At 39.3% G+C, this 15888-nt stretch overlaps 1 protein-coding gene across 1 annotated transcript in view; it reads right to left on the bottom strand.

Annotated features, from left to right (window-relative positions):
- The window catches only part of itga9 (integrin, alpha 9), a 111328-nt gene that overhangs the window by 67255 nt on the left and 28185 nt on the right, over positions 1–15888 (bottom strand). The window contains exons 6-14 of the mRNA XM_061245650.1: positions 12531–12660; positions 10837–10922; positions 10600–10662; positions 9983–10120; positions 9314–9419; positions 7429–7523; positions 5877–5967; positions 2982–3027; positions 2349–2503 (exon numbers count right to left, since the gene is read on the bottom strand). Of these exons, the coding sequence (XP_061101634.1) occupies positions 2349–2503; positions 2982–3027; positions 5877–5967; positions 7429–7523; positions 9314–9419; positions 9983–10120; positions 10600–10662; positions 10837–10922; positions 12531–12660 (910 nt within the window). The remainder of the gene's footprint in view (positions 1–2348; positions 2504–2981; positions 3028–5876; positions 5968–7428; positions 7524–9313; positions 9420–9982; positions 10121–10599; positions 10663–10836; positions 10923–12530; positions 12661–15888) is intronic.

The raw sequence follows: 15888 nt of genomic DNA on the forward strand, positions 1-15888 counted from the left end.
AGCCAGTTCACAAATAGGATTACAGGTTGAGTCCTGACTCAGGGTCACCGCCTGACCTAAGACAGATTGCTTTGTGTTAAGCACCAAACTGAAAACTACAATTACATCTGATCCTACATTAGCCCCACAGACAGCTGGACTGTTGTAAGTATTAGATAACCCAACAGGTGTGCCAGATCAGTTTGTTTGGCCTGTTTCTGAATAATTTTGAATGATTAATTATGGATCTGTCACCTGATAAGTGAAATTATAAATACTGAATGTGAGTTGCAATTGATTTGGCGGTATAAAGATCAAGAAAATGCAGGACTGCTGGCCCTGGTGCAAGTTTGGGAAAGCAGTCTGAAAACACATAGATTTCACAAAGATTTGAATTAGATTAGAAGATGGAAATGCTCAAAGCAAGTGGCCCAGTCACAGTGTGACATAACGGTTTTCCTGGGTGTTACGCGAGTCAGGGAAGTCGGGGAGGGGCACCACAAACGTTTGCATTTATCCAAAAACAGGGGTGCCATGACCTCAGCTCAGTGAAGGAAGAGTGGGAGGGATTCAAGCAAGGTCTCTGCACACACAGTGTTTTTCTTTCCACGGAAACAGTGCCAAATCTTAACGGCTTTAAAACAGAGAGCCCTTATTCCTTCTTCTTAAGAACACATTCTGTAACACTACCCGTTTCCTACTGTTGGATCAAAGAGACAAATCCACCCTCTGCATAATGACCACAACCACTGCATTACTAATGGCTACACCTACTGCTTGAATAATGACTGCATGACCACACCCACAGACTGGTCAATCGATTGGCTTACATACAGAAGACAGGCGAATGTATGCACCGTTTATGGCAGTTGCTAAATGCAGGGGAATTTTTTTTGTGAATGGTCAAAGCACAAAAGAATGACTGAGTGCTCCTCCAGTTGCCTGTGATTGGACAATAAGAAGAACTGTTTATACATTGTATGTAAAACAGTCAGGGATCTAACTCTATGCTCACCAAACTCCCCATGCCAGAAGTGTGTATTATGCATTCTGTCTAATTTTGACATTGTTATGCTGGATGTTGAAATGACAGTATACAGATTCAAAAAAGTAATTTTAAAAATGACTGCTTTTGAAAACTCAATGATGAAACCATTAATTAAAATTATTTAAACCATTATTTAAAAATTGCTCTGAAAAAGTCTAGGTTTTTCTGGAGAATCTACCCATGTAACCAGTAAGACAATGTGCAGATGACATCATAGGGAGCTGACATCATGTCTCTAACACCAGAGGGAGTGGAATCTGGCAGTCAATAGCATGATTCAATACTGTATTTCGGACGTCGTGAGGAGGGGAGGATGGGACACTTTCTTCAGTTCACTTCGGTATGGCCAGATAACTGGCTGTGGCCCAACACTATTCCTTGAGAGACTTTCTGTGAATTGAATATAGTCTGTTGGTTCATCTATATTCTGTTCAGTTAGTCATAGAGGGATGTTATGTATAAATGGATTAGGCTTATGGACGTATTTTACCCTTTGAAAAGGAAAGTGAATTGCCATCACTGAATGAGTCAGGCTTCCCTTCTGGTTTCAGTTCCTTTCTCTAGAGCATGCTGGACCATGGATAATGGGAGGCAGGTGTTGTATTTTATCACATTAGGTTCAGGAAAGGTAGCAGAAATGCAGTGATTCCTATGCAGGAACAGAGATTTCAGTTTGGTGCTGAAAAGGGATTCCTATCTAGGCATGAATGTTTTAGTTGGTGCTGATAATGGGGGGTTATTCTGTTGGTGTTGAGATTTCAGTTGAGGTATAAAGGGGGATTTGTCAGGAAGAACAGATGTTCCAGTTGGGTGCTGGTAAAGGGCAGGTCACTACATAAAAGTGGGGAACATTGTGCTTTTCAACTATGATCAATGTGCGGGTGTCATCATATTTTATAAATAACTATTCAGCCAATTGCTCTATTTGGAAGGAGATGCAAAATTAAGGGGGAGGGGGGTTGCATAGCGGGAGAGGGTCCACAAAAATTCCAGTAGGATGGGGGACCCAGAGCAGTATTTTTTCAGGGGGCCCAGAATTTGTAGCACACCCTTGTGTTGTTCAGTTTGCAAGCACACTCTTATATCTAAACCAGGGATCTTGAACTCAAATCCACCCTACCCCCCACATAGCACTATAAACATAGCCCACAAACACAAAAACCTGAACTGTTCATTCACTAATTGCATAAAATCCATTACCACAGATTCCAGGAAGTGATTGTCAGTGGGATGCCAGGGGCCCAGAGTGACCATTTTGCAGCTCTGAATCCAGTAAGCCTACTGTGGTGTTTGCTGTTTGGTGTCTCAGAGCTACCCTCACCTATCTGTCCTGGAACCTCTTTGCCCGTAAAGCGGAAGCAGAGCGTAGCATTGAAGCAGTTGTTATGCTGCGAGCCATCATGACACTGTGGTGCTGTGATGTTAATAGACATTGGCAGGAAGATGGACACATCCACTGTGATAACTGGTCTTGACCTGGATAAAATAAAAAATATATATATTATAATTAAAATTACATTATTAATTAGAATTACAGAATAATACAAAATTATAGAAGTGAACAAAACTCTCAAACCGATTAAACCCAAATATGATATTCTATGAGTAATTATTGGAAAATGTAAGATGATACACAATATAAGATTATAAACTCTATTCGGGGAAAATAGTTTGTGAGAATTGGCTAGTTCGCTAGTCATTATTCAGTAATTAAGTTTAATCAGTTCGCTAGAAGTTCTGTTATACATAAGGAAAATGGGGCTAGCTTGCTATTTTTGAGGAAATATGGACTACAAGCATTGAGGTTTGACAGCTGGGAGGGAAATTAAATCCTTGTCTTCGGCACCCATACAGACCACACATATGCCTAAAAGCCCAGTTCCTTGTGAGTAAGCATAGGTGGGATATGGGCAAGAGAGCTTTCACATATAAGAGCATCATGGTGAAAACTCACCTAAGCAGCACCACATTATCTGACATGAAGGCCCCAATTGTGAGATCTGAAACACACAGTATGCCACAGCCAGGAAGACTCATTACATCATATCTCTCCTCATTTAAAAGCTTATCAGAAATGTGCAGGAAAGAGAAATGATATCACTCGGATGACTGTATGAAGAAACACTTACAATAAACTGTGAGAAGGAGAATAAACATTTAATTTAAAAAGCCTAATGTCTCCACATTCAGTTCATCCAGAACAATAAACACAAGTCCTGGACAAAGATGTTCTGAGATGACACCAGGCCAAAGCCTGAAAGGAATGTTGTAAACAAAATGCCAGAGAATGACATGACAGTCTGATTTCTCAACAGGACAAAATGTGCGCTCAACATGCTGCCACCACTAAAGTTCTCAGTTTAAATGTTATTTAAACTGAGAACTTTACACAAAGACCGTATCGACGTTTGTTTTCAATGGCAATTACGCATAGCTTCATCAGTAAGTAAAATACAAAAACTATTTTCAGAAATAGCAAATAAACAGTCTTAGTAACTGTAGTCATGTTAGAAGTTCAAAACCAAAACTGTTTGTGGAACTCCATTGAATTGAAAGTTTAATATGCCTCATGAAATTTCCTCTTAATTTTCCTCATGGCACACTGAAGGAGACCCACTGATCGGGGTGTGTCAGTAAAGAGTGAGCAACTCATTGTGAATTTGGTCTAGCTTATTGCAATTTTCCAGTCAGACAGGTCCGCATTTCACCCTTTTGCCACCCATCAACCCAAGTCGAAGGCACAAGTTTCAGTAATTAACAGTTTTTGTGAATAGTATGCTGTTCAGTTTGTCTGATATAGATCCCACAAAAAGCTAAATGCATTGGTTAGGCTACATTGTATGTATTGTTCACTGTTTTTTTCTTCTTTCTAATTATAATTCCTGCATTTTCTAGTTGTTGTTAGTTGTTTGTGGCTATTGTAAACTGTGGTACGGTATTTAGTTATTTTTCTTACACCTGTCTGTAAGGAGAATAATGACATAACACAACTTATTTTCTTCTAACATTAAATATTTTCCTTTTAATTACATGTAGTTAAAATGATAGCTACAATAGGAATTACTGGGGCAAATTGCAGATAGACTGCGTTTGTAAACTCTGATGATTATTCCAATATTTTGAAACAATCTCTCTTGGCATAATAAGTAATATGTATTAATTTTTTTTCTTTTGATTGAACAGTCATTCACTGCTGCGAATGGCTTGGTACCTTGCGTTATGATCTTCCCCGGTTTTATTTTGTTTAGTAAAACTAGAAAAAATGTGTCTGTATTTCTTAGTTAAAAGCATTGCGCTACAGGTTAAATGCGGAATTAAAACTAGTCCATAATAAATGTTTAGGTGATGTGGTATTGAAATTCTGACAGCAGAAAATACATTGGATGGATTTTCAAATGGATTTCTCCTTTTATGAGATTCGTTAGAAGCCTATTTTTATAAAATATTTTGTGTATCTGCCACAAAATAACTTTTTTAGAGAAACATCTGCCTTATGCTCATCTTGCATTGTATTCATAGAGACTATGGAAATTGCCAATCCATCCAGCACAAGATGAATCTTAATGGTAATGAAAAGAGTTCATTTGATTGGATATGTATGAATCAAGGTGCGCCACACACACTAATAATATAGTGAGCGTAATCCAGCCCATTTCCAGCTGCCCATGCACCAAAAATCTACTTCACACAGCAGGCACAGCCATCTGGCGAGGTGCATGGCGTACTGGGTGCACCCCTCACTTGACTTCGGAAAATAACAAAATTCTGTAGTCACGCCCAGTACACCACACAGCTCACCAGGTGACTGCACCAATGTGCCGTGTGAAGTCGATTCCGGAAAATACGGCCCTCAGTCGCCATAGGGGGACCCTAGTTTAGTTATCCTGTATAGTCGGTGTGAAAATGGAAAGATTTTGCCTCACAAAAAACCCCTTGAACTAGACATGGTTCCTCAATGGAGACAGAGACATTTCTGAGAGTTTATATCCTGTGTGTCCATGAATCATTTTAAATCCACTGAATTATTCCCTGTATTATTCCAAAACTGTAGAATCATTCCTTATATTATTTCAAACCCACCAAATCGTTCTCTTTATTGTTCATATCGGTTAATAAACAGTACAAAGAAGTGCACCAAATGTATGGCAACTAGATAGATTGGTTCAATGTGTTTCTTATTCTTTCCTTGTTGAAATAAAGGCTTCAACAAGAGTATATTGTATTTTTGAGGTTTTTTTCAGATTAATTACTATTTTATCAAAAACATTTTCTGCCTCATTATGGGAGAAATGTATTACAGACCCTGTATCAGTTGTATTCTTGCTTTTGGGTTCAATTTGGGTTAATTTGCTGTCATCATCTCATTCTCATTAACGGTAAGGCACTCACACACCATTGCACCCTGTATGCTCGGGTTGGCTGGCCTGCACTAAGGACCCATAGGCATAGTCACATTACAGAATGACCTGCAACTTGTTGAGCTGGTCTCGCTAGGTGTTTTTAAATGCATGATAAAGAAGCTAGAGGCAGTCTCATTGACATTAGACATGGAGTGCTGTATTATATTTATGATCTGAATTTAACTCATCTATTGTAATTTGTTGTATGTTTCGGTAATGTGTACTTGAATTGCTGCTGCCTGTTATGGCCAGGCCACTCTTGAAAAAGATATTCTTAATCTCAACAAGCTTATCCTGGTTAAATAAAGGTTAAATAAAATAAAAAATACTTTTGTACAGTAAATCTAAATAATAGATGTGTTTGCAAAATGGCTTTGCCATGTTATACTGTTAATGTAGTCATATAGCAGAACACATAGTTGGATATGTAGTAGGATGTACAGCCCCACCTGGATAACCATTTCCATCCATGTCGACTTTACCAGAGATAGACTGGCCAAACATGCGCAGGCCATGATCAATCCTTCGCCCTGACAGTTTCTGCAAAGGAAACCATAGCACAGAAAGCAGGGGCTTATTCAGAGAGGAGGGAATCACTGAACAATTTCTCCCTAACAACAACTGGTAGCATTTGTTGGAAGGAACTAATGCAGTGGTAACCTGAGAAACCATGGAAAACTTAAACCCACCCTACCCCCAGTACCCTCATTGCATCCCACCACTGTAGACTCCTGGTCAAAAGCAGCTAATGGCTGTAATAGCTGAACTTTGAATCTGGCATAATTATAGGGTCTAGCTTCCCCTGAACTGAAACTGCTTTGCTTAGTTCTTCTGAAGACAGCAATTTTCTCTTAATTATTTCATTTATTCATTAAATTAAATATAAATTAGTCAGCCACAGGCCCACTGAACCGTCCCCTATGTTAGATATAGTTTAGCCATTTATAGCCATAGCGCTTGAAAAATGTCAGCCGGTGACCACCCCAAGCCTGTGTGTTGCAGAATTTTGAAAGCCCAGCCCGATGTGAAGCCAAATTTAACAGACCTGGGTCAAATGTAATTGTCAAACTTGCCAAACTGAATTCCTGATGCTAAAAGATATGAAGTCTTGGATGATACCAAGTTGTATTTTAGTAAATTAAGATATGGACTACACTCCATAGTCAGTCAGTTGTTAAAAAAACAGGAGTGAATATTGACCCACATTTATAATTTCAGGCCCATATTAAAATATCAAAAGAGTGGCCTTCATCAGCTTAGAAATACATTCAGTGAGCATTATTAGGTATTTATTAGACTTATATTTTGGCTTCCTACTGCTGTAGCCTATCCACTTGGAGTTATGATGCGTTGTGTTTTCAGAGATGCTCTTCTGCATACCACTGTTGTAATGTGTGGTTATTACCGTCACCTTCCTGTCAGCCTTGACCAGACTGCCCATTCTCCTCTGCCGTCTCTCATTAACAAGGCATTTCTGTCTGCAGAACTGCTGCTCACTGGATTTTTTGTTTAGTTTTTTTTGCACCATTCTTTGCTAACTAGAGACTAGTGAACGTGAAAATCCCAGGAGATCATCAGTTTCTGAGACACTCAAACCACCCTGTCTGCCACCAACAATCATTCCATGGTCAAAGTCACCTAGATCACATTTTTCCCCATTATGATGCTTGATGTGAACATTAACTGAAGCTCCTGACCCATATCTACATAACTGTATGCATTGCACTGCAGCCACACAATTGGCTGATTAGATAATCGCATGAATAAATAGCTTTAATAAAGTAAAAATGTTCCTAAATAAAGTGCTTGGTGAATGTATATCTAAACTGAGAAATATATTGTTCCTGAATGATGCTGAATAATGGTTGTGTTGATCTTACTGATTGTTGCTCTAGAAAACATATATCCAAAACTATCTAAAATGAAGATTCCACTGAATATAGGATCAAAACATTAAGTGGTGTGATGCATAATGAATTAATTCAGGGAAGGGCTGTTTACCATGGAATATTTGTTGATGATCCCTGTGGGGTCTCCATGATAAATGTACACTGCTCCCATGTACTCATCCTCTTTTGGAGCTCCTATGGCTACATCTAGAAGAGAAACAAACAAAACTGATATAACTAAGTTGATAGGAATATTACGTTTAACTATCTTCAGTGCAGGCTTTCCTCCCTCTCTTGAAATCCGTTTAAATCCTTTTTTGATTACATTAATAGATTCAAATCTGTTTGTCATCTGTAATGTGTAAATGTACCTACAGTGGTCTCCATAATGTTTGGGACAAAGAACCATCATTTATTTATTCACCACCATGCTGCTGCCAGATATGCAGTAAATATGAAAATAATTGTTTCTCCAGAATGTTTTTTCTATTGAGTTCAAAAGGAAACAATTTTTTTTGTATCTTCTGCATATCTGGCATCAGCATGGTGGTTTGAGGTTATTTGATAACTTGGACCCTTGATGACTTTAAGTTATTCAGCCAACAAATGTGTTCCATACTGTATCAGCATAATTTACAGCTGAACCTAGTCCCACCCCCCAATTCTCATAGAGATGCATTTAATTACAAAGAGTTTTAGTATCGCTTGTAGGACAACCTGAAAATAACATATCCAGACTCTGATGATGTTGATAGGTCACATACATCAGGAAGTCATGGCATGCAAAGGATATGCAACAAAATAATAAACATGACTATTTTCATTTACATAGCATTGCTGTATCCCAAATGTTATGCTGCCATGAAAAAATGGGGGGGGGGGGGGCAATGTATAAACACTGCTGTAATTTCTACATGGTGAAACCAAAATGGAGGGCACTGTATTTTGCTACTCATGTTAACGTTAATCAGTCACTCACTGTATCATACCCTACAGCCAGTTTTAAAGCCACTCTGAAATAGCTGATGCACTTCCTGCTTTACTCTGACAATGAGTCTCATGTGATCACTCTCTTTTCGCATACTTTTTGAAAGTTGAACTACACAATAAAATAGAGTACATGTGGTCCCTAAAGGACTCATACTATAAACTCTGTTGAAGCTGAAATAGCACTGGTATAGAACAGCATAAGTAATATTTCAGTCAAAACTGTTTGTAGCTTCCTCAAAAGAGGTTTTCAGGCATCACCTGTATCTCTCAAGATACTGTTCTTTTTCTTTACTTGGCCATATTGACTTACATAAGAGGAAAGTTAAAGTAGCAAATCTTTAGTTCCCAAGGTCATTATGGTCCTCTTTCTAATATATCACCATTAAATGACCTTGCTTCCAGTCCTCTGGCATTACTCCAGTTTTTAGAGATCGGACAAAAATACCTTCCAGAGGCTTAAAAATAGTTTCCCTGAGTACTTTGAGTACTCTTGGATAGGTTCCATCAGGGCCAGATGCCTTATTTTCCTTATGTTTTACAACAGTTATTGTCGTGTTTCATCCCTTGTCTCAATTCGCTCAAAAGATTATGGATATTAGAAGTACATGTAGGCAAATTAACCTTGCCTGTTGTAATGCCCAAAACAAAGTAACTGTTTAGGACAAGGGTAAGAGTGAAGCACTCTAGAGCAGTAGTGTCTGTAGGGATTTGTATTTTCCTTCAGTCTGGTGGTTTGGACCTTTTAACAAAATGACAATTTAATAATTCAATTTCAGCATATAAGAACTGAAACAAGAGAAGAAAGGGACACACAAGGACTCGAGATTCACATTCCTGATTTACAGTAGGGCATTATTTATAAAAGAATATACATAATATAAAGAAGTATTATTATCTTATATAGATAATAATATATTATTTGCCCGCTCCAAACCCCTGCCAATTTGTGTGAAATAGTTGTAAGCTGTGCAAATAATTTTATATAACTACCTGTTTGAAGCACTCACCTTGATAACCATCATCATCAATGTCCCCCAGTGAAGTGATGCACTCCCCAAAATGGGCATTGTAAGCATTGTCACCTTTCAACACCTCCATTTCCTCCATCAGACCCTGTCAGGTACACACAACATAGAGCATATGCAACAGGAACACATGATCTTCCATGTTCACGCAAAAAGGATATGCCTGAGTCTGTTTAAAAAACACCAGCATTCAGTCAATGCTTGTTTAATGGATTGGTCACTCTGAATATTTGTGAATCAGCACCTAGTGACCTACTGACCCTAACAATCTCAGTTGCAGTTGATATCTGCGTTTGGCCAGCCTTTAGCCAAAGACATACTGAGAACAATAAAATAAATAAACTGTAATAATGAAAATAGGTAATTATCTAGCTGCTAACCATGCTGATCATTAGTATGACCTTATGGAAGCTATCATTTAATTACAAACAATTTATTGAACAACACATTTCAAATAAATAAAGCTGATGAAATAATATACCAGCTCAAACAAGCTACCAGAGATAGCTGGTTGACCAGCTCATACCCAGCTAGACCAGCTTTATTACCAGCTTGACATAGCTGGTCAAGCCGGCATAGCTGGGTTTTACAGCAGGGTAATAGTTGATTATAAGACAAAAATCACATAATTAATTAAAAGGGAGGACTCACGTTGCCCCTACTGAGGTAGACGGAGACCTGTCCCTCATCCCGAACCTCACTGTGCATGGGTGCCCCCACCAGCAGGTCCGACAGCCCATCCTGGTTCAGATCAACTGCACATAATGAGGAGCCAAAGTAAGAGCCCATCTGGAACCAAGTCGAGCCACAAAAGAGTCAGAGTACATCACCATTAATCCCCACACAAGCCCACTGTCATTATTCTGTAGTGTTTATCAGCAGGTTATGGCGTAACTCTGAATTTATGTTCAAATTAGCCTACGTTTGGAAATTAAGGACCAGTTTCTCCTTGATCCTCGATTAATTTCAGTTTTCTATGGAAAATGCCCATTCATAATATAACTTATTCTAGGACAAGGTTTAATCCGTGTCTACAAAACTGGCCCTAAATGTATTTCTTTAAATCAGCTAACATACATACAACCTCTGGAGGCAAAATGTCACTGTACAAACTGCTTTGAAGTTGCTATAAGTCGTCAGAACTTCGTTATCTCAAGTATCCATTCAACAAAAGATTGTTGGGGCCAATCAAGAATATGCACTAAACTGAAATGCCATTAAAGCAAACTCACTTCGTGAACTATCCATTAATGGAAGGGAACACTTACCATTTTCCCTGAGGCTTGAAATATTTTCACGAGAGATCCACTCTCAATTCTGAAAATGTAGACCTAGAAAATGGGAGAACAGTGTGACATAATGGACCTCATCAGCAGGAGTGGTCTTTACTTCTAGCTAAACAAATAAAAAATAAATCTTTGTCCTTTATTGTTCAAGGTCATGATACATTCAAGGAAAATACCTTGGTAAACTCCTTAACTAAAAGGTTGTGCAATAATTACTACCTTTCCTTCTCCCCCATCTTGTGGTGCCCCTCCCACAACATCAGTGGCTGTGGGTGAGGAGAAATGACCAGCTGTCACTGCATATCCTACAGAAAATGAGATGAGAGAAAGACAGAGAGTGAGAAAGACAGCATTTTACCCGATAATGTCCAACCACAAATGAGAAAATTAAAGTGAGAGAGTTTGTGTCTCTGGGGGAGACGATTCAACTTGTGATATTTGTAGTGAGAGTATAAAAGAGAAAGAAAGAAGAAGAGTGTGTCTAGGTGTGTACATATCTGTAAGTACTGATTTGTGTACTGATTCTGCATTTTAAATAGTGGCAATAGAGGAACAAAAGGCCCCTAACCCCTATTCATAGGAAGTAACTCCTTGTGTGAAATTAGATTTAGAAAAGCAATCTGTTGTTACATGAAGCTGTGACAACCCATAAGCGCCTGTAGCAGACACAAAATGAGTGGGCTAGTTCAACACCCTGAAAGTAATAACTGAATGCATGTAAGAGCCAGATGGTCATCATAGGATGAAGTCACAATCTGTATCTTAAGTTGAAATTGATTGGTTATGTACGATACGATACTGTACTGTAACATATCAGCTAGCTAGCATGTACACCAGCTGCTGTTTTGGAAAGTCCAGTTTAGAATTTATTTTTAAATAACATACATCACCGTCTTGATTTCAGCAGAATCATAATCATACCCACATGTTTTCCATAAATTGACCTAGTACAGTTACTTATTCACCCACTTGCCCTAGCATAACCCAAGCAAGCAAGTAGTCTTTGGGGATTGCAAAAGCCAACTCCCTAAAAAGATTTACTTCAGATGTAATAGCTAAATGTCTGTTTCACAATAGCTAGATGGACTTGTTACAGAGTAGCGATGGCCACACGTGTTTACTTGGTCACTAGTTTGTTGTAAGAAGCCAGTTGGCCATTCAGTCTTTGGTCTAATGGGTAGCTGTGCAACATCAAGGTTTTAGTTTCTTTCACAGAAAGATTATGTCACCCCTATCTTGGGATTTTAAATCAGCCTGAGTTTTCGTATTGCAACTCAATATAGGTGTTTTCAGGGAAAAAAAGCCTAAAATGCCAATTAGCTTTTCAATCCCACAATTAGTGCAAAATGATTTACAATTAAAGCCAATGCCACTTACAGTACCACCTTCTCACTCGATATTCACACTACAGAAAATGATTTTACAGCAGGGTTTACTTTTGCTGCAGAACACCCAGTAAGTCTGCTGTGTGCAGTGTGCGTGCATCTGATTCCTTTCATGTTTACTAGAGGTTTTGTTATAACACTCATTGGTCATGTGAATCAAATACAAATGTGCCATTAACTGAGTAAATACTGTGTACATTGTTGGGTTATCAGATTCAATGTACAGTATGTATGACATACGCTCACAGAACACTTTATTAGGAACACCTGTGCACCTACTTATTCATGCGATTATCGAATCAGTCAATCATGTGGCAGCAGTGCAATGCATACAATCATGCAGATATGGTAACTCAGATAACCACTCTTTTCTGCTGACCACAATTGAGCTTCATTAGTTTCAGCCATCTGCTTTATTAACTTTGATTTTACAAGACTGAATATAAACAACTGACTTAATATTCATCAATATTTTCCTGAGAAAAAATATCAGTGAACCCATAATTGTGATGTTGTCTTATCACTTACCTAGATAGCTGTATCTATGGGAGTTCACCCCATCATTGTTGAGGTTGTATGATGTGCTTGAGGTCAAGTTGAAGACCTTCACTGTTCCGGTCCAGTAGTATGATCCTGGGGCGCCCATCACCACCAGCTCCTAAAATGCACCCAGTGGGATTATCTGGTGTCAGTTACCTAGTCTCATACCAGGAACAGCAGCAGATAGACTTGACACTGGAGGACCTAGCCTCTCTGAAAAAAAGGCTTGCCTTCTTACATAAAACCACATTTATTAACCTTTTTTAACATTTATGTGTTAACATTTATGTTAAAAAGATTACATTTGGGAAGTAATATATTCAAACATTAGGTCAGTGTATAGTGATTGCCCTTTCCTTCCAGCCCTGGAGTGGATGTAGAAATGCCATATATGGATGTGATAAAAAGTTGTTCCAATTGGGATCCACTGAAGCATTTACTGTGTTATCAAAAGCTTCAGCATGTCCAGCTAGGACTCGTCTTGCTGGATTTACAGCACTTCCAATGCAGTGGTACTATGGTAGGAGAAAATGGTATGTCTGGCTAGCCAGAGGCAACAAACTACTGTGTTTTCTGCATATGGCCACACTTAAAGACCAGCGCCAACTGTCATGGCTGCCTTTGATCCTACAATATGTGGGGACATGCAGCGTTGAGCAGTGTTTCACAATTCCAGTCCCCAGGACCCACTTGCCAGAAGGTGTTTGTTGTATGCAGGTGGCCTGTAGCATAGTGGTTAAGGTAAATGACTGGGACACGTAAGGTTGGTGGTTCTAATCCCGGTGTAGCCACAATAAGATCCGCACAGCCGTTGGGCCCTTGAGCAAGGCCCTTAACCCTGCATTGCTCCAGGGGAGGATTGTCTCCTGCTTAGTCTAATCAACTGTATGTCGCTCTGTACGAGCGTCTGCCAAAATGCCAATAATGTAATGTAATGTAATGTTGTAACCAGGAACACACAAACCTGATTACACCCCTTAAATCTCAGCCCTGGACCTGTGACCTTTTTTTTCATTCAATCCTTTTTTCAACCTGAATTATCAATTACTATGATAACAGGATATACCGTTTGAAAGTGTAACATGCCATTGCTTTAGCGACAACAGTTCCTTGTTTTGTAACATGTGGGTGGTGAAAAAGTGGGGGGGGACCTCACCTTCTCTGCATTTTGGAAATCCATATACTACAAGAAATAAGGTAATGCCAATGACAAGTGTACAGGAGACTAAATGCATAATAGTTTCTCCTTCTAAAAACATTGATACTTAGAATTGTTTACTTATAATTCCTCTGGACGGATTATCATTGTTGTCCATTTCACATTTCGACAAAAGTACATAGAAATGCTATTATCTACGTTTTGTATAGGCTCTCTCGAACACGATGAGCCCAAATACAACCGTGAACAGTATTTGTAATTTAGTTGCAGAGTAAATGTGTTACCCCCAGCTGTGTGTAGGAAGATTCAGTATAACTTCAGCTCATCAAAGAACCGACTATGGGCATGAAGTGACGACTAAAACCTATTTTAGCTAAAGACATTACGTTTCCAACAGTGTATAATTTGTTAGGCTTGCATAAAACAACACAGCATCTTTTCACCTTTCAATTTTAGCATTTTCAATAGGCACGTGGAGTCTATTGCACTTCAGCAAACAGTTTTTTGGGGTTTTTTTATGCCAAAAAAAGCTAAATAAAACATTGCTAAGGTGCAGGGTTTTATTTCAGTCTTATTCAGAGAAACTAGTACATGCTTTTATTAATAGCAGGCTTTGGTTGATTACAACTCATACAAAGTGCAGAGTACTTACCAGAACCAAGAAGAGAGAACATATTACACCTGTTTTAACTGTGGAATGTAGTTTGTTCATCCTGGGCTGAAATACCAGTTTCTAGGTGCCAGAAGTTGATTGACTCGATGCAACGCAGATGTGCTGCACTTATCAAAAACAATGGTTATGCAACTAAATATTAGTTCAGTAATTTAAAAATCTGAGTTAAATCTTGAAAAGTTTCTTCAGTTCATACAGTTTGAAGAGAGTTTGAAGAGAAAAATGGCGACACTGCCATTGTTTTTGAACAGAATAATATTCCTTTTCTTTGCTTCCTGTCAAAGAATAACGCAGACTTGATAAAATTTGCTAATGCTTTGATTTGGAATTGAATGTGTAATGTTTCCACTAAATTGTTTTGTATTGTATTGTTTTGAAATATTGAGGTAAAGGCTATTTAAAAAATTAGCACTTTATTCATTTTTTTAACACACTGCTATGTATTTGAACACAACTGTACATTTGGGGTTGAGACAAAAAGATGAGCAAGAGATCAGAGTTTTCTGAGAATTTCAGCTTGAATTTCCTGGTATTTACACCTAGATGTTAATGTGACATCCAGAGCTGTATGGATAACCACTATCTAAAGCTCAACCCAGGCAAGACTGAAATGATATTCATCCCTGCTAATACCTCTCCCCACCTGGATCTCTTCATTTCCCTCGGGGATACCACACTCATGCCATCACCCAGTGCAAGGAACCTCGGCGTGGTGATAGACAGCAGACTGTCCCTTTCCGAGAACATTGCGGCGGTGACCCGGTCATGCAGGTTCTTCCTATACAACATATGGAGAATCCGCCCCTTTCTCACCCCCTACTCGACCCAGCTCCTGGTCTAAGCGATGCTTCTGTCCTGCCTGGACTACTGCAATTCCCTCTTGGCTGGCCTCCCAGCGTCCGCCATCAGACCCCTCCAACTTATCCAGAATGCTGCAGCTCGTCTGGTCTTCAACCTTCCCAAATACTCACACCTCACCCCCCTGCTTACTTCCCTCCACTGGCTGCCTGTCATGGCTCGCATCAAATTCAAAACATTGGTGCTAGCCTTCCAAGCAGTTAAGGGGTCTTCCCCAGCTTACCTACAAAAAATCATCAGACCCTACACCCCTGCCAGACCCCTTCGTTCAGCCTCCACAGGCCGCTTGGCACCTCCCCCTCTCCGAACCTCCACCTCACGCTCACGACTACTGTCTGTTCTGGCTCCACGGTGGTGGAACGAACTCCCCGTTGAGGTCAGAACTGTAGAATCTCTCCCCACCTTCAAGCGCAAACTGAAGACGCACCTCTTCAAGCAGCACCTCTCCCCATCCCTCCCTACCTCCCTGTGATCCTTAGTTGTTGTCTTTGTGATTTACGTAGTGTTTCGGTATTTTTAGTTGGCTAAGTAAGCAGTATTTGGATAGTTAAGTTTGGTCAAAAAAAAATAGGCCCTGGTCCTTATCTTTGTTGTACGGGTAGCAATTGAAATTGTACTTCCCTCTAGGGTCTGTACGTCGCTCTGGATAAGAGCGT

This window comes from Conger conger, chromosome 1 (genome assembly GCF_963514075.1).
Source record: "Conger conger chromosome 1, fConCon1.1, whole genome shotgun sequence".
NCBI lineage: Eukaryota > Metazoa > Chordata > Actinopteri > Anguilliformes > Congridae > Conger > Conger conger.